This window comes from Aspergillus caelatus, assembly GCF_009193585.1.
Source record: "Aspergillus caelatus strain CBS 763.97 unplaced genomic scaffold BDV27scaffold_45, whole genome shotgun sequence".
Classification (NCBI taxonomy): Eukaryota; Fungi; Ascomycota; class Eurotiomycetes; order Eurotiales; family Aspergillaceae; genus Aspergillus; species Aspergillus caelatus.
In genome coordinates this window covers 140066-157603 of record NW_022475308.1, presented here as the reverse complement: position 1 = coordinate 157603, position 17538 = coordinate 140066, and the positions used below count along the sequence as shown (strand labels likewise).

General features: G+C 46.7%; 5 protein-coding genes across 5 annotated transcripts; 2 read left to right on the top strand and 3 right to left on the bottom strand.

The window, feature by feature from the left end:
- Positions 1-344: 344 nt before the first annotated feature.
- Positions 345-3281, bottom strand: BDV27DRAFT_124862 (uncharacterized protein). Its single transcript, XM_032066194.1, has 7 exons — positions 2967-3281; positions 2792-2891; positions 2566-2730; positions 2449-2510; positions 1679-2393; positions 1505-1562; positions 345-1434 (listed from the first exon to the last, which is right to left on the bottom strand). The coding sequence occupies exons 1-7, from the start codon at positions 3196-3198 to the stop codon at positions 478-480; spliced, it is 2289 nt and encodes a 762-aa protein (XP_031929923.1). The 5' UTR covers positions 3199-3281; the 3' UTR covers positions 345-477.
- Positions 3282-5875: 2594 nt separating this feature from the next.
- BDV27DRAFT_170510 (sugar porter family MFS transporter) lies at positions 5876-8557 on the top strand (the record flags this gene model as incomplete). The annotated part of the gene is made up of 9 exons (XM_032075313.1): positions 5876-5891; positions 6248-6302; positions 6366-6440; positions 6518-6781; positions 6846-6871; positions 6930-7020; positions 7069-8075; positions 8144-8258; positions 8323-8557. 9 exons carry the CDS (start codon positions 5876-5878, stop codon positions 8543-8545), a joined length of 1872 nt encoding a protein of 623 aa, XP_031929922.1. The 3' UTR covers positions 8546-8557.
- An 893-nt stretch (positions 8558-9450) lies between these two features.
- BDV27DRAFT_143335 (putative beta-N-acetylglucosaminidase) lies at positions 9451-11827 on the bottom strand (the record flags this gene model as incomplete). The annotated part of the gene is made up of 2 exons (XM_032070075.1): positions 9451-9825; positions 9890-11827. The coding sequence occupies 2 exons, from the start codon at positions 11825-11827 to the stop codon at positions 9451-9453; spliced, it is 2313 nt and encodes a 770-aa protein (XP_031929921.1).
- Positions 11828-12461: 634 nt separating this feature from the next.
- BDV27DRAFT_124857 (uncharacterized protein) lies at positions 12462-15593 on the top strand. Its single transcript, XM_032066193.1, has 10 exons — positions 12462-13297; positions 13359-13398; positions 13452-13934; positions 13988-14112; positions 14168-14362; positions 14437-14675; positions 14750-14806; positions 14864-14947; positions 15000-15201; positions 15254-15593. Exons 1-9 carry the CDS (start codon positions 13090-13092, stop codon positions 15189-15191), a joined length of 1623 nt encoding a protein of 540 aa, XP_031929920.1. The 5' UTR covers positions 12462-13089; the 3' UTR covers positions 15192-15201; positions 15254-15593.
- An 11-nt stretch (positions 15594-15604) lies between these two features.
- Positions 15605-17297, bottom strand: BDV27DRAFT_143333 (putative MFS transporter; the record flags this gene model as incomplete). Its single annotated transcript, XM_032070074.1, has 3 exons — positions 15605-16507; positions 16570-16803; positions 16872-17297. The coding sequence occupies 3 exons, from the start codon at positions 17295-17297 to the stop codon at positions 15605-15607; spliced, it is 1563 nt and encodes a 520-aa protein (XP_031929919.1).
- Positions 17298-17538: the final 241 nt, after the last annotated feature.

Sequence of the window (17538 nt, the reverse complement as noted above, 5' to 3'; positions counted from 1 at the left end):
CCATGCAACATTCCTCTTGCCTTGGCGTAAGAAAATACTAGTAAGAATAGTATATTCCAATAACTCAAGTAACGGTGGGTTTAGACTTAACCTCTCTTTGTTTTCCTTTGTACGACTTCCTCAATAAAAGTCTAGCAGGGTTATGTGGAGTGTCCGTCCACGGTGAACTACCAGAGATCTCCTTTCCAACAATGCTGCAAAGTAGATATACTACATTGGCCCTATTTCGCCGCTTTAGGAATTGCAGAGGTTTGTACAACTCACGGCTCGCTTTGTTGGATGACTATATATAGAACACTATCATCACATCATTTCTATTTGTCTAGTGGATAGAATAAAAGTATCGCATGAACCTCACAACATTTAATATCCCAAATGATTCAGAGAAGAAGAAAAGAAAAGAAAAAAAAAATACATGGACCAACACCATCCATACCTATTGTGTTAACATAATGAAACAAATTGGGGTGGTCTCTCTCATAACCCACGCCGTCGCGCCTCTTCCATAGCTATATCTGCCAAGTCAGGAAAATCCCGATTCAAGCCACTGAAAAGCAGTTCGGCCTTCTGTCGCCTTTTCCGCTCAATTTGAGCTTCTAGGCTTGAAATCTTGTCAAGAACTTTAGCATGCGAATCGATTAGTGACAGCTCAAGTAGGCCGTCGGCATATTGGCGCAGAGAGCCTAGCTTCCTCTCAAGAGAGAGGATGTTTTCCTCATCAATGGGATTCAGAATATTTTCATTGGGATTTTTGGGCTCGTGAGGATATCGGTATGCAGTATTATCTGGAGTGGAAGAGAGTGGGATATGATCTTGTACATGTGGACTGCGATGAAAACTTTTGTCCGGGGGGCTTCTGTCCTCCACGAGATCACTGATTCGGAGCTGCCCTTTTGAATTGAAAGACCCTGTCGAACTGCCGCGCATGGGAAGGCTGTGGGGAACATCGACATCTGTAACGATATGCGACCTCCTAATCTGAGAGGAGTCAACACTCTCAGAGGAGTCTACAGCTTCGTGTAGCGACCTTTCGTGACCATCGTTGTTTGGCGTCCTAGGTCGTTTCTGTCCCCGAGGCTCCAAAGTACTCTGTGGCGATGCGCTTTGTGTAATAGTGACAGCTCTCTTGCCTCTCTTTTGGTCAAATACGTTGTCCACAAAGCCGGCGATGCGACCTCGTGGATCAACAGGCTTAATCCGAGCTCGGATGGGCTTATCCTTGCTCTGGTAAGGACGAGAGAAATGGCAACAACGGCAGTTGCATATTTGCGAGCATTTTGGGCAAACCCACGGGATTTCATTCCTGAGGAACCTAAGGAGATTAATATCAAAGTGTCTGTATAGACCACGATAGCAGAAGAAAGCCGAGCATTGGGAGCATGTGATTCCCTTCCAGACAGGGTGACTGTCACGGCAGAGATGACAGAGACGTTCCTAGGCATCGTCAGCCTGTGAAATTATAAATTTATCGCAAAGACTAATTGAAACCACCATATAAACTTACTGAGGATTGTCGTCGCGCCTCCACTGCCACCAGAGCTATGGCACCTAAAGTCTTTTGTCTAATTCATAGGTTAGCAATGATATTCGTTTTAACCCAGCGAAATTGGAACTGGAGCAAACTGTCACACAGACAAGCTAAGACATGCCGGTCTAACAGTGATTTAGGGAGTCATACTTCGGTCGTCCTATGTCTGAGGCGGAATAGCTGCCTAATCTATCTCGAGCTGTTTTGATAAGACTTCGGCAATATTCGCTCCGGAATAACTCAGCCCAAGTATAGTCACCAACATGCTTGCAACTCCTTCCGGATACGTAACAGGTTAAACAGAGGTCAAAATCTCCACACTGTTCGCAGTGTAAGTGTCGGTTCCAAATCGTTAATCCGCAAAAGTTACATTCCACCACAGCTCCTTGTGTATCCACAAGTTTAATAGGCACAGATGAGTCGCACCCCGTATCCTCGTCGTCGACTAGCTGCTGAAGCATATCTACAAGCAGTTTCGTCTCTTCTGGGTTGTGACTGCTGTCGCGTAGTGCATGTATTGGTATCAAGGGAACTCTGCCTGTATCTGCATGGCATTGCTTTTGATATACAGGCTGAATATAATTAAAAAATGATGGAATTGAGGATGCATGCATGATGTTCCAGACCACCTTCGTCACCATGGAGCTCACATTCCATATTTGATGAGCAGTTGCCGAAGGAAATATGACCAAGTCCCCAGGCTCTTGATGAGTGACATATATTGGAAAATTGGCAGTTTTCATTTGCGCAATGGAGATATTGGCCCAATCAGTGTGGGACGACTTTCCAAGTCCTTCCATAAACAAGTCGTACTTTTCCTGTGAGGCTTGGTCTGTGCCAAAGCACAGTGAGCCATATCGGCTCCCTTTATTATATGGTAAGCCCCAAGGAAGACTGGTGCTGTGAGTGTATTTACATACCTTCAGACTCAACCATCAAATTAAGTGCAACTGTTCCACTAAAGCATCTGTGGAAACCGGACCTGAAACACGAGTCAGATAAGCAAAGGTCTCGCACCATATCCGCAGTTTACGTACAAGGACAACTGGGTTCCAACGTAAGCCATCAACACTTCTGGAGTGATTTCCTTTGGTAATACTCGGAATAAGTCGAACGAGCCTAGTTGCATTAAACAGGAAGGTAAGACAGCTTTTAACGCTCTGATCCACTCGGCAGGGCATTGAAGGTCCTTCGCGTAGAGCCTAATATGGGCAGTCAATAAAACATGTCACAGACATGTATTGGTGGCTTTCCTTGACATACGATTCACGGACGTGACCAGCACGAGTGTGGTCCGTCGGTATCAGATCACGCAGCCGCATCCTAACATCACGACCAGTCTGGCAGTTCCTTACTGGTATAGCTAAGCAGAGTAAACCGAGAACAGTTGTCAGCAAATCTATATGAGATATATACCCAGCAACTTTTAGATACATACCTCCCGAGGAAGAGGATGTAACCAAGCACCCATTGTTCAAAGTTGGTGCGTCCCAGCAATCAAGCTGGTTTAATCCACGAATCACGAACGGCTTCCCTTCCTGTAGCTTCCTTTCGAACCAGCCAGTGGTCTCATAGATGGTCTGGACCGGAAACTCGGAAAATGGAACAAACAGCTCCCCGGAACGCAGGAGATCCTGCGCAGACGGTATATTTGACTGAGAAAACTCCATTTTGTGGCTGACAGAGAATCCACATGAGTTTCTATGTAAAGTAAAGCAACGAAAGCATATTTCCGGATATATGGACTGATGCCACGTCAGTGTCGAACTACCAACAAGCATCTCGGAACTGGATGTGGCGGTTGTTTCTCTCTGGGGTTAGCACACGTGATTTACGGCTACGAAATGTCTTAACCCTTTAAGGAAATATAGTTGGACCGGGCCTGGGCTCAGTCCCCAAACTCAAGGCTATTTATAAAATGAAGCCACTAGCATCATCGTATCAGGGGTCTAACTCAACTTGAACAGAATAATTACCAGATGAGCTGACTTATAACGATTAAGTTGTTCGATCCAATGAGCCAGATTGTACGAACATCAGTCCTCTCGGAATCTCAGATTATTATATAGTTTAGCAAAAAGCAGATAATCAGGAACCCAGGGTAATCTGGCTTCAGTGAATTATCCTGGCCCGTCGAATGAACCGTATTCTTCACATATAAGTCACCTGAAGCTTGTAAACCGTGTCCTTATAAAACGAGTGCGAAGCGGAAACCCAACCTGAACAGCGGACAACTTCTCTTGTGGAGTATGCTTCAGTACGTCCCAATTGATCTAAACAGATGTAGATGAATACGAATGCTCTGGTCAACGCGACGGTTGATTATCTCGGCGAAACTCGTAAGTGTTTCGTTGTGTTTGCGATACTCCTGTTTCACGTCGACTGTAACAACAGGGCTAATACTTACTATACCACAGCAAAATACAGGTTGTATATGAGCAAGGTATCTCTTAATGCATAAACAGAGACATCTCATTTCCAAACCCTCAAGATTATCAAAGAACCTGAACTACTAAATATTAAATAGGAATTTATTCCCATCTATTATTCAAAATAGGGGCCGAGCGCGTGCTTGGTAGGATTCAGGGTTACTGTAAGGAGTCATGTAGTAGTATTTAGCTTGCCAGTTTATAGGGAGCTTATGAATAGATTTATATAATCACACAGCGAATTTAAAGAATCTCAATTCCATGAATGTATCGAAAAGGAGACAGAGTGTGCCCTTCACCATATGGTGATGTTCCGCAAGAACAGTAGTCTTTGGACTCGAATTAAAAACAAGAGGGCGAACCCAAGACCACTAAAAATAAGACTACCAAATAAATGAATAGCACCGGCTGTCAGTGAAGTTACTTCGGCCACGATTCGTCATTTCTAGTTGATGAAAATCATATCTGCACTTCGGTGCAACGCTGGACACTGCAAAGGCAGGATAATCGATTTTTGCCAGATTTGATCCGGGGTAATGGTAGTCTGAGCTCAGCGTCTGTGTCGACCTAATCTTAGATTTTCTATTTCAAATAACCCATGTTTAAATATCGAGTAGCTATGATATTCTAAACCTAGAGTGTTTGATTTAATTAATCTAATTTGGTCCTCGGTATACTCCCCGAGTTCGGTCATTCTGACGGACTGTGATTCTACGAACCTGGAGATTTCCAGGGTTTCTTCTATCAAGTGGATGATCACCTGTCTATCTGAGGTGCTGGTAAATCTATGGTTCACGGATTATGGAGACATAATCCTATGCTATTGAATGGGCTGTGATGAAGTTCTCTCGTCATCCGGAATAATCACCCGAGAATTTCCATAGGCTTTATTGTCGCATTCAAGGGCTACAGCCGAGAAGCAAAACCAAGAAAAGGACTAGGATGAAAATGAAATTGTAGAAGAAAAAGACCCTCCATGCTGTATGATACAAGTACAAAATGACTAACTTCCAATCGAAATGGATGTTAGACCAAATCATACTATTCTAAGTCAGGATTAGTGTACCAAGCCAACCTCACTTGAATGGCCAATGGCCAATGGCCAATCGCTCAAGGCGCGTACTGTGGTAGTACTCTTCAGTTGTTTAGCCCTTGGCCTCGGCCAGACTCTTCTTCTCAATCTGCAGCTTCAAGGGGAGCAACGTAGCTTGATTGTCATTCCTCCCTCTCCTGCTTCTGCCTGATACCATTCTACAAACACTTACCCAAACTGTAATTTCACGTTATTGTTACTTTAGCTCCTAGCATAGTCTATGGCTAGCCGAGGTAATGGAAGCAGCTCCTTGCTTCTAATAGACAGTAAACTAGACTTAGCGTGCTTTGAGCTTAAGGCGCATGTACTTCATAAGAAATGCTTGGTATGTATAATTTATATGCCAGTGCTAGCTGTAGCCTATTCATTTTACTATAACTTCCTTATTAATTAGCTTCGGGTGCTCGACGGAAGTCCAGGTCCAAAGGCGGCTAGAAATATCTAGCGGTCATATAAACATTTGTAAGGGTAAACAAAAAGGTCTCATAGAATGGCTCTGTTCATAACATCAAAAACAATCATCAAATAATATACTGTAGGGTAGGGGTTGCTTGTGCCTTTGTTTGGTAGTGAGGTTCTAGAAAGTTGGGTGAAGTTTGATCCAGTGGCTTCACCAAGAACCCCCTCCCTGGTTTTGTACTATTGCACTGCTGCCTGAGTAGAGTTGCAAACAGCAGAAGAGGGAAAGAAACATGGCCATTCTGCATCATACTACCAAGTAGTATCTAGTGATTACGGTTGTCTACGGACGAAGCATTAGGGATCAGTATTACCTGGGTGTGAGTATGGGGTTGGGGATTCCCACGGGGAAACAGCAGTGGAACCATGGACAGAAAGAAGTGTTAAGTACACAAGTGAATGCAGTACTGGTGTGATTGGGTATTGGTCTCTGCTAACCCCGTCCGGGGAAAGCATCACCTGCTGTGTTGGAGCCCTATTTCTCAGGTCTTCCATGACACCTTCCCCTTTTAGATCGCATGACACTCTTCTTTTTTCATCTCGTCTGCTTCTCTCCCGCACCTTTTCCTTCTTAAACCTTTCTTTCCCCCCCTATTCCCACCTTCTCCTTTACCAAAGCACTGCTACCTCTCTCCCACTTCAGCCATCAAATCTGGAACCTTCCCAACCGCTGACGGTATTCACATTTCTCTGTACGTCTCTTTCTGTAAGCCTCAGTGATCATGGATGGCTCCAAAGTGAAGTCGGATGGAGATACGCCTCCTGGTGATCTAATGTCACACGTGGAGCAACGGTTCGTTGCCTCTTTCATCTATAGTTCGTTCTCAAGAAACCCTTGCTAACAGGTTCTGCAAAGTCTCAGCGATGATCATGGAACTTCTGAGAAGGGGCATGTCGAGCATATCAATCTCAACAAGAACACCTCTGCCAAGTAAGCTATCTCTTATATGCAGTCGTATTCACAGTATCTCCCTTTTTGTGCGAGTGGGAGCTAATGCATCCTTCTAGGATCAAGAACCCTCTTGCAGACTTGACCCCCGCTCAGGTTCTTCAAGATGTTGAGCACTTCGCCAATGAGCATGGACTTCAAGACATCCTCGATCATCTGAAGAAGGGTGCTCTTATTGCGAGGGACCCAGACAACTTCGAAACATTTGAGAACATGACTGATGAGGAAATCACTGTCATTACTAACGAGACCACTCACAAGTGGCGCCAGCCATGGCCGCTCTATTTCACCATTGGCCTTTGCTCCATTGGGGCTGCCGTCCAGTATGTATCTTGTCGACTCATTGTCTATTGCTTTCCCTTATGATAGTAGCTAATTGTCCTTCAGGGGATGGGATCAGACGGGAAGTAATGGTATGTATCTTTGATAGCCATTTGCGGTTGGACGCTTATTTATCTCCTTCCCTACCAGGTGCCAACTTGTCTTTTCCTGATGCCCTGGGCATCCCAGAGAAAGGTGCACTCAAGGCCAGAAACCAGTGGCTTGTTGGTATTTTGAACTCGTATGTATTCCACGTTTCCACATGCCCAACTACTAATATGGAGACTAGTGCGCCTTACCTTGCAACTGCGTTTGGCGGCTGCTGGCTCTCAGACCCCCTTAATAAGTACCTGGGCCGTCGTGGCGTCATCTTTATCTCTGCTATTTTCTGCTTGCTGACACCAATTGGCTCTGCTGTCTCTCAAACCTGGCCTCAGTTATTCGTTACTCGCCTGTTGATGGGTATTGGGATGGGACTGAAAGGAGCCACAATCCCCATATACTGCGCCGAAAATACCCCTGCAAACATTCGTGGCGGCCTGGTGATGTCCTGGCAATTGTGGACTGCGTTTGGAATTTTCCTCGGGACTTGCGCAAACCTTGCTGTCAAAGACACGGGTGCCATATCCTGGCGCCTGCAACTCGGCTCAGCTTTTATTCCAGCTCTTCCTCTGGTCTTTGGTGTGTTCTTATGCCCTGAATCCCCTCGTTGGTATCTCAAAAAGGGGTTAGTCAGGAAAGCATACCAGTCACTATGCAAGTTGCGTAACAGCGATTTACAGGCGGCCAGAGACCTCTACTACATCTATACCCAGATCAAGATCGAAGAAGAGCTTGTTGGTAAGAACAATTTCCTGGTGCGTCTTGGTGAATTGTTCACTATCCCGCGTGTCCGCCGTGCAACCCTTGCGTCAGGGACAGTCATGCTTGCCCAACAGATGTGCGGTATTAATATTGTGGCGTTCTATTCCTCGACAATTTTTGCTCAAGCTGGGGCAAATGTGACTGAGGCATTGCTTGCCTCATGGGGCTTTGGTCTGATCAACTTCCTGTTCGCCTTTCCTGCTGTGTTCACTATCGATACATACGGACGCAGGGCCCTACTCCTGTTTACCTTCCCGCAAATGGCCTGGACATTGTTGGCTGCAGGGTTTTGCTTTTACATACCACAGGGGCAGACTGCACACCTAGCCTGCATCTCTCTTTTCGTCTTTATGTTTGCGGCATTCTATTCAGTCGGCGAGGGACCTGTTCCTTTTGCTTACTCTGCCGAGGTATTCCCTTTGTCGCATCGAGGTGATAAACCCGCCGTCGCAGAGTACAGAGAGGATTTACTGATTTGCGTATTCTATTTCATTACATAGAGATTGGTATGTCCTTTGCTGTGGCGACAAACCTCTTTTGGGCAGCCGTGCTCAGCATCACATTCCCACGGATGCTGGAGGTTATGACGCCAACAGGAGCTTTCGCCTTTTACGCGTAAGTTGTCACTCAAATGTTGCTGCTTGACGTTTTGTTCCACAAGGACCTGACATAAGAACAGGGGCTTAAATGTTACAGCATGTATCATGATCTTCTTCTTAGTTCCGGAGACTAAGCAGCGCACCCTGGAGGAGCTGGACTACGTATTTGCTGTTCCTGTTCGTATGCACTCCGGCTATCAACTCAAGAAAGCACTCCCATACTGGGTAAAGAGATATATCTTTCGACGCAATGTCAAGCTGGAGCCTCTGTACCAGTTTGACCACGTAGCGACGCGGACCTAACGGAAGAGGTAGGGCCCAATATCTCTCAGATTGAGAGAACTAATTTGCTACTTTACTGGGTTATCAGTTCGAGACGATTTACTGGTGGTTGTCGTGCTAATCCTTTCGACAGTTTAATATAAAATCTTATGGCGTGTATGTACCAGGTCATGGATGGTTATGAGGTTAACGCTCGCCATGTTTTACTAGTTACATCAGCGTATGTGAAATGGAAAATTGCTTGAATGGTTTTCTCTAGCTAGTTAGCCATTCGAGAGATAATGAGCATTGCTCTATCTTGCTTTGGTCCCGCAACTGTAAAGAGGAACTTCTGGAGTCTCTGTATTGACCTTGGTTTCCCTCTCTCCTCCCTCGTTCACTCTTCCCAGAAATCTGCAAGAGAATGTTGATTGGGAGTAAGGTCATTCTAGTGAAAACCGACTGCCTGTGGTCTACGATGGGTCAGGACACCGGAGGGTTTCGCAACTTTGTGATAGCACTTACAGCTTTCTTCATCTTTCTATTTTTATTCAACTTCTTTCCTCGTACCGCCACTACAATACAGTATACTGCCGGCTGCAAGATTATCAGCCTTTGGGGGACATGGGATCTCCTGGAAAACCATTCTTAATGCCATTGAATGTGGCTATATGTTTACTAGGCCTAGGAACTCTCTACACTCGTCTCGCGGAAAGCTCTGAGATGCTAATGCAAAGTATCCCAACTACTATATCGATAGAGGGGTCTGTCTACTCCTGATTTTAGAGAAAAAACTTCGTTTCGGCTTAGAATAACCTTTATATACTTAATTCCCAGAAATAAAAATGGGATCAATGTGTCGTCAGCGCACAAGGGTTGAAGGCTACATCGTAAACTTCACGGTGACAATTTAGTTGCAGCTCTGAGGGACCTTGTTCATATCATTCTCAAGCGTCAAGTTGCATCGCCCCCGTTCGGCAACTCCACCAGACCTTGAACCCGAGCTTCTCATACCACCCTTCGAGGCTCACCCAGTCAACAAAAACCCCCTCAACTCCTCTTTGCTTCATATCTTCGATCGCATGGCAGAGTAAGGCAAGCCCAACTCCTTCTTTGCGATAATCTGTGTCGACACCGACACAACCAATGAGGCCGGTTTTGGGTCCACAGAGAGAAGGGAATGCCCAATGCGGCTTGAGCATGGGAGACTCATGGGAAAGCATTAGCGTCCAGCCTACTTGCTTCCCGTTAGGGTCAAATGCGGTCATTACACTGGACGGGTATTTGCTAGGGTCAAGTTTATGATACATCTGAACCCAGGCCTATGAAAGATATCAGTACTTTATAAGCGCTTAGAGGTGACAGGCAGTATATTAAAACACATACTTGGTTATACGAGAAGTTCTTCTCCTGGCCAACAAGGCATTCTTGGTAGTCTGCAGTTTCTAGAGGACGGAAGGTATATCCTCGCTCCTTAGCTCGTGTGACGTACAACCCTGGACTTTGAAATTCTTTGATATCTTGATAGAGATCAACAGACCGTGGAACTGGGGGGTTCAGCTGGAATCCCCTATGAACAAAGAATTCCTGGACATTCGTCGGCAGGTCAATGGGAAGCCCAGGCCAGAAACGTGGAAATGTACTTCCCAGCTCTAGACGAGATTTCTTGAATGTATTCTCCATCCAAGCCTGACACTCTGCAAGTAAGGCGGTCCCTATTCCCCGTCCCTGCAATCTCGGATCAACCGCAAGCGCTGCAAGTTGGACACAGACAGTATCCCGCTGGGCGGCCACGAAGAGGAGACAAAATCCAACGACTTTGGACTCTGGGTAGTTTGTTCTGGCAACGAGATGGTGTGATTCAACAGGGAGAACATGAGGCGGAGGGGTTATTACTTCATTTAGGTTGTCTGCAGATACTTTATAATTGGGCAGGGCTGCGAGCCATACATCATATACCTGGGGAAAATCAGTTGCAGCTGCGTATTGTCGTACTTCAAGCCAACGTGGTGCAGGCTTCCCTGGCCCAACAGGTAGAGCCCCCTTTGCGAGGTGCGGCCTAAAGAGAAGCTCCACAGCCACTGTAAAAGCCTCTGCCGTCGGCTCGTACGTAGCGACGTAGGTCTGAATATCCGAATCCCCCAGAAAGTCATAGGGATTACAGAGTGCCATAGCAACCATTGCACGATTGCGGCGCGGAAGTTCGAGACCCAACGTTCTTTGATATGCTGATTCCTGTGCATTGATAGACGCGAATATGACCACATCTGCGGCTTCGACAAGGCTGAGCTGCTCTGTCGATAGACCCGTTGGCCCGTATCGAATCTCGAAGGCTTGATTATTCCATTGTCTAAGGATGTCGAGGTAAACGGAGGCGTTATAAGATCCCTTCCTGCCCAATCCCTCCCCATCCACTGCACCGCCAGCCGGTGTCTTATCCCCCGGAAAGAGAAATGCAATCTTCGATGAAGGAGACAAGGGAAGAATACTCTGCGCATCGCGCACAAGAGTGACCGAGCTAGAATAGGCGTCTTTTGCTAATTTTGCGCCTTTTTGGTTAAGATATGTAAGCCCATTAAGGCTCTGTGGCTTGAGCGCAGCGTCCCAACTCAGAAAACGGGCTTTTAGTGCAGTCACTCTGCGAAAAGCTTCCTCCAGACGCGAAGCCGCCACTTTTCCGGATTCTACAGCCTCGCAGATCTTGTCGATCGATCCTACCTGGACATCATAAGTGTGACAGACCATAATGCTGTCGCAGCCAGCCCCTAAAGCGAGAACTGCCCCCTGCTCAGTACCGTATGAGGCACGGATACCATCCATCTCTAGACAATCTGTGATCACCATACCGTCGTAGTTCATGTCCTTCCGTAATATATTCAAGGCTTCGGCAGAAAGTGTAGCAGGGAGCCGACTGTCGTCAATAGCAGGTAGCGAAATGTGGGCTGTCATCACTGCCTCAATACCTTCGGCTGTAGCTCTGCTAAATGGTCTCAATTCACATTTTTCTAGCTGTTCTCTTGTCTTAGAGATGACAGGAAGGCCATAGTGGGAGTCCACAGCAGTATCTCCGTGTCCTGGGAAATGCTTGACGCTGGGAACCACCTTTTGCTCTCGGAGTCCTTGAGCAGTGGCGCATGCCAGTCTTCCCACCAATCCAGGGTGATCTCCAAAACTGCGGACTCCGATCACTGGATTTAGGGGTTCTGAGTTAATGTCGCACACAGGTGCATAGTTCATGTTGATCCCAAATAGTCTCAGTGTCTCGCCCGTGACGGTGCCGACTTCCTTAGCAAGCTCTGGGGCATAAGTCGCTCCAAGAGCCATAGGCCCAGGAAGTTGAGCAGCAATAGGAGGTGAAATCCGGGTGACCAATCCATTCTCTTGGTCAATACCAATAAACAGGGGGAATTCATGCCCCGCTAGTCTCGCTTCGTCTTGTAAAGCGTGGGTTAGAGACTAAGAGTGTCAGCGATGTTTTTTTTTTTTTTTTGGTATCTATCATCGTATGACTAGAGTGACCTACTTGCAACTGGACTGCATCGCTGATGTTTCGCTTGAAAAGAACAATGCCCCCCAAGCCATATTCGTGGATTAGGGTTTTGATCTCGGGACTGGGAGTAAGGCCGTGAAAGCCGACCGCAAAAAGCTATACAAAGGTGGTACTTAGTTCATTGTTCATTGGCGTTGTTTGTTCGAAAGTCATGTTAGGAAGCCTTGCTCGTACCTGGCCGACTTTCTTACGCAGATCTGTGGATTGCATCTCAGCAACTGCAGAGTGAGGGGCTGAAGAGAGATGGAGAGTGACCCGCGTGGTGGTGGTAAGAGGCAGATGGGTGTGGAGTGGAGTAGTAGTTCCGTTGTTATTAAATGGATTGCAAGGAGACCCACGCGGGGGAGAGGGGATCTAAACATCAGCCCACTAGTTGGGCCAATAATAGTGAATCCAAAAAAGACTAATAGTGAGTAAAAAGAGACTTGGACGTATCTTGAAGTGTGAGAGAGAGGAGATACAAACAAAATTGGAAGGTACAGTACAGTACATACAAAACATACAAACCCTGTTTTGTATGATTGATTGATTGATTGCCTTAATTGGTTTCAGGCAACACTTTTGATTCACGTGAACCCTTTCATGACAGGAAAGTATTCAACGAATCATGGATAATTAAAAACACCAACACCGACACCAGCGAGGAATGGTAAAAGTGGACGCTAGCGATACATTTAAACCCCCTTCATTGCGGGGTAAAAAGAAGAGGAGATCAACGGATCCGATTCGATGGATGATCTCTCTGATAAATGCACCCTATTCTATCATCTACTACTCATCCTTGATTCACAATTACCAAGTACCACCGTAGTATCCCACAGTGTACGATCTCTTATCTCCCGATCACTATCGTTGTCTCATATTTGCCGTTTCTCTCTACAATCCTTACTGATCTATCCCATCCTTTCGTCTATTCTCGACTGAATAACCACCACAGACATCCTTTCCAAAATAGGGCGACAAGGAACGCTTTATTCCTTGCTGGACAATCGTCATATCGCACGACGATCGGAGTGTGAATGAAGACGTATCTTCGATGGATTTGAGTGTTACTAGTAACAGGGCTACTCAAGAAAGTCCTGACTCTACTAGCAAGGCTGATGTCACTGTTCAGGGTATAGTACCGCAGCAAGAACGGCTCCCCTCAAGGGATGAGCTTGACCACCTTTTCAGAGCCAAGGAGGACTATGAGCAGCCCACAACGACCAGGAAAGAGCTATGGTCTTACTACCTATACTATAATGGTGAGCTCTTTGAGGTCTCTTGCTTCTGGTCCTCCCTGACTTGGGTTGCCTTGGCCTTCAGGTGATAATGGAGTTGGTCCTGGTTCTTATTCTCAAGCACTGTAAGCGCGCTGGGCCGACAATATCATAAGGTGGACTAATCGAACCCCCTTAGATTCCAATGGGCTCTAACTGGTGCGGGCTGGCAGCCAGGGGCGGAGCCACATGAACCTTGCACAGCGTCATCTGCGTGTGTGGTTCCTTGGGCTGGAGGCACTCGCTCCGTCTCGTCAGTCGTTCTAATTGCCAATGGACTTTGTTTTACTTTTATGACGGTGATCTTTGTTTGGCTGGGCAGTGCTGCAGATTATGGCTCATTTGGCCGCTGGCTACTCTTAGTCCTCACCGTGGTCTGTTGGGCTTTGCAGTACGGTATGATGGCAATCAAGCATCCCAATCAATGGCCTGCAGCAATGGGCATGTACGTGGTCGCATATGTTGCTTATGGTGCGACATTGGTATTCTACGCAGCTGTTTTTCCTCGGCTTGCTCGTTTTATGCCCCACGTCCGCAAAGCCCGTGAAGAAGATCTGCGCGAAGACAAAATCACTATTGAGGAGTATGACGCGATAGAGTCGCTGGAAAGAAACCATATCAGGTTGAGAAACTATCTTATATCTACCTTGCTGAGTAGGCGCTAATGCATCGTAGCAACGTGTCGACTGCGCACAGTAACATTGGATATCTCTTAACACTTGCCCTCAATTTGAGTGTTTTGCTGCCGCTCCAGGGAAATGACTATTCAAATAATCTTGCTTTGTGTCTGACAAACTCCTGTAAGTATGACCTGAGCTTCTATTCGCTTCGTGTATCCTGGCTAACGGTCTTCAGACTGGGTCGTCCTAGGCTTTTGGTGGTTCATTTTCCAGCAGAAGCGCCCTGGGCCCCCAGTTCCAAAGGGCTCCAGTTATGCAACGATTGGCTTCAAGCAATTATGGGTAGCACTCCAAGAAGTTCGGTCACTGCCACAAACGTTTCTCTACTTTGTTGCTTACTTTTTGCTGGCTGATGGACTGAACACGACTGGTAAGGTTTCTGCTGTGTACTCCACGTGTCAAACTGAGAAGATCAAGATCACAGCTAACGAAGTCTCACCTCAGGGACACTCGTCAGCATAATCCAGAACAATGAGGTATCATTTTCGTTTCTCCAACTGACATATCTGGGAATCGTTCAAGCAGTAACCTCGACCATGTCGACCTTCGGGTTCTGGTATATCCAGAAATATTTCAAAATAAGCACCAAGCGAATGTTTCTTGTTACCAATTTCTTCAGTGTGTTCATCCCTTTCTGGGGCATGTTAGGTTTGTGGACAACACGCATCGGATATCATCATCGGGTGAGTCAATTCGATACACCGGCTACGTCAAACAAGTCTACGAGTCTTTCACTAACAAGGTATGCTTTAAACAGTGGGAGTTCTACTTCTATAACGTTGTTTTTGGTCTCTTTCAAGCTCCATACTACGCCGTACGTTCGTCTCTTTTTCGAAAGTTCTGAGGTTATAATTATAGTAATCCCAAATAGTACGCCCAAACAATGATCAGCGAGCTCATGCCCCAAGGGTACGATAACATGTTTTTCGCTGTGTTCGGCATCACCAACCGTGCCGTAAGTCTGCCATCCACAGCCACATCGGAGCGTACTCACAGTGTCCATATAGTCCTCGATCATCGGCCCGAATGTCATCCAAGCCATCATCAACGATACACAAAACAATTGGATGGGGTTTCCGTTTCTCTTTGCTATTTGTACTGCTGCTATGATCATGATTAGTTTTGTGGATGTGGAGAAAGGTCGTCAGGACGGGCGAAAATTCGTGCAGAAGAAAAAAATGCTTCCGGGGGTTGGGTGAACCAAATATTGTAAGTGCAAGGGAAGTTTTTTTTTCTTCTATTACTAAAGACGATATGGCAGTCGGTGTTAGATCAATAGTGCATTATCCTACAGTGCGGAAGAATAATTTGAAAGCAGGTTACTGTCCGTGTCAACGAGAGATATCTCATTATCTCCCAATTCGGTATCTAACACTAATGTAGACTGTGACTATGTACAGGGAGAACCAAATGGGTATTCACAAAAGCCAAACGCCATGCCATAAAACACGAGAATAACAATATATACATTATGTGGTCTAAAAAACGCCAAAAACCCAAGTACTTTTGGATCTATCCCATATAATCCTCTATTGTATCATGCCTGGCACATTAAGCACGACATAAATATATCTTTGCATCTACCTTTTTTTTTTTTTTTTGTAAGAAGCCCCTAGACATTCTCGGAAGGTGCTTCTTTTTCTCGAGCTTGTTTCTGCTGATGCTTGGAATCGATGGCTTCGCGCCACTTAGGGCCGTATTCAGCCGTTAGCCATACTAAGGCCCCAGCAATGACCAGAAACAAAGCCGAGACTGTATTGAACCAACCCACACCCATTGCCTTGGTGGCTGGTAAGACGACGCCGGTGCCCAACGCGGCAAAAACATACCGGAAGAGGTAGTTGCCTGCGATGACCTCTGCGCTGCGACCCTGATCGTGCATCACGTCAAGGCAATAGGTGTTGATACTTGGGAAGCAGAATAATTGTGCGACGCCCTGTAGAAACATGGCGATAACGGGAACGGGGATACCACCGACCTCCTGGTCGAGTGTCCAGCCGTAGATGAGGATGCAACCCGGGGCGACGACGCACACGAATGCTAGGCAAGAGCGCAGCCGGTCCTCTGGGATTCGGAGGCCGTTGCGACGTTTAATGTACTTTCGAACAAAATAATCGGCCCAGCGACCCCCGACGAAGGTGCCAGCCAGGTAGCCAGCTCCTGGAGCAAGGTAAAAGAGACCGCATTCAATAGGGCTGTTTAGGTGGAAACGAGGGTTGAGGATGTAACGGATAGGGGTTAAAAGAGCATATTGGTTCCAGACCAGGGCACCGGCGGCTAGACCGGTGATGAGGATGTTTGGGTATGAGAAGGTCAGTGTTATCACACGAACGGGTGACACACGCTGCCAAAGGAGCTTGCTCTGTTCGGGAAGACTCTTCCCGGCCAGATCACCATCGGTTTTAGAGTGTATCGTCTCAGGAAAGAGAAAAATGAGCATCAAGGCGGAAAACCCGCTCATCGCAGACAAAAGCCAGAAGATTACCCTCCATGATCGGAAGGTCACAATGACACCCTGAGTCGTCATGTTAGCCACTGCCCACTAGATGATTGATCATAGGTGGGATCAAGACATACACCGAGGAAAGGGCCAGCCGCAGGTCCAGTCATACTCCCTGACAGAAGCCATACCATTGCTGATGCTCGGCTACGAGGCTCATACACATCTCCGATGGCGGAGCTACCGACAACAAGGAAGGATGTCCCTTGGAAAGCAGTGAGGATACGGAAGACGAAGTAGGCAGGAAGATTAGGAGACAAGGCCGTGGCAACCGTAAAAACGAAGAAGAGAACGCCGCTTGCGACAAAGATCTAAAGAGAAACACTTGTCAATGGAAGGTCTTAGACAAAGAATCCTAAAACATAGAGGTGAAACTTACGGGGCGACGGCCCCAAACCTGGCTAAGAGGACCCCAGACAAGAGAGGCGACTCCCATGGACGTCAGATAAAGTGCATTGCTAGCATTGATTATATCCCCCGTCGTTTTAAAGGTCTTGGATATCTCTGGAACTGCGGCCAGGATGGCTGTTGAGGAGATAGGAGCAAGAAAGGCACAGTACGAGAGGATAGAAACAATAATAATTTTTCGTGCGGGTGAGAACCGCTTATATTGTTCTGCATCAGCTTCTTCAAAGTCATCATCATCTGCAACAGGCTCTTTTTGCAAATCAGAGCCTTGCTCAGATTGCACAGGAACAAGCGTATTGGGGGTGCCAGGGGGTTGCCCGAAGTCTTCCCGAGGAGCTAGATGCTCCTCTGTGGCAACTTGAGTGGTAGCAGAATTGAGAGACGATCTGTCCGACATCGTCGGGATTTCTCGCTCATGGACAGAGACAGACTTGACAGAAGCAGACTTGAACATGGCTCAGGCCAACTGCAGGGACAACAAAGGAAAGACAATGGTCAACTAGAGAATGAAATTGGTTGAACTCCTCCAGGGATTAGGCACTGGGTCACTGGATGAACGACTGTGTAGAAAGATTTGACATTGAGTTGTCTTAGAGGCTAACTGGAATGAGCGGCAGGGCGAAAGCCAAGAGAAAGCA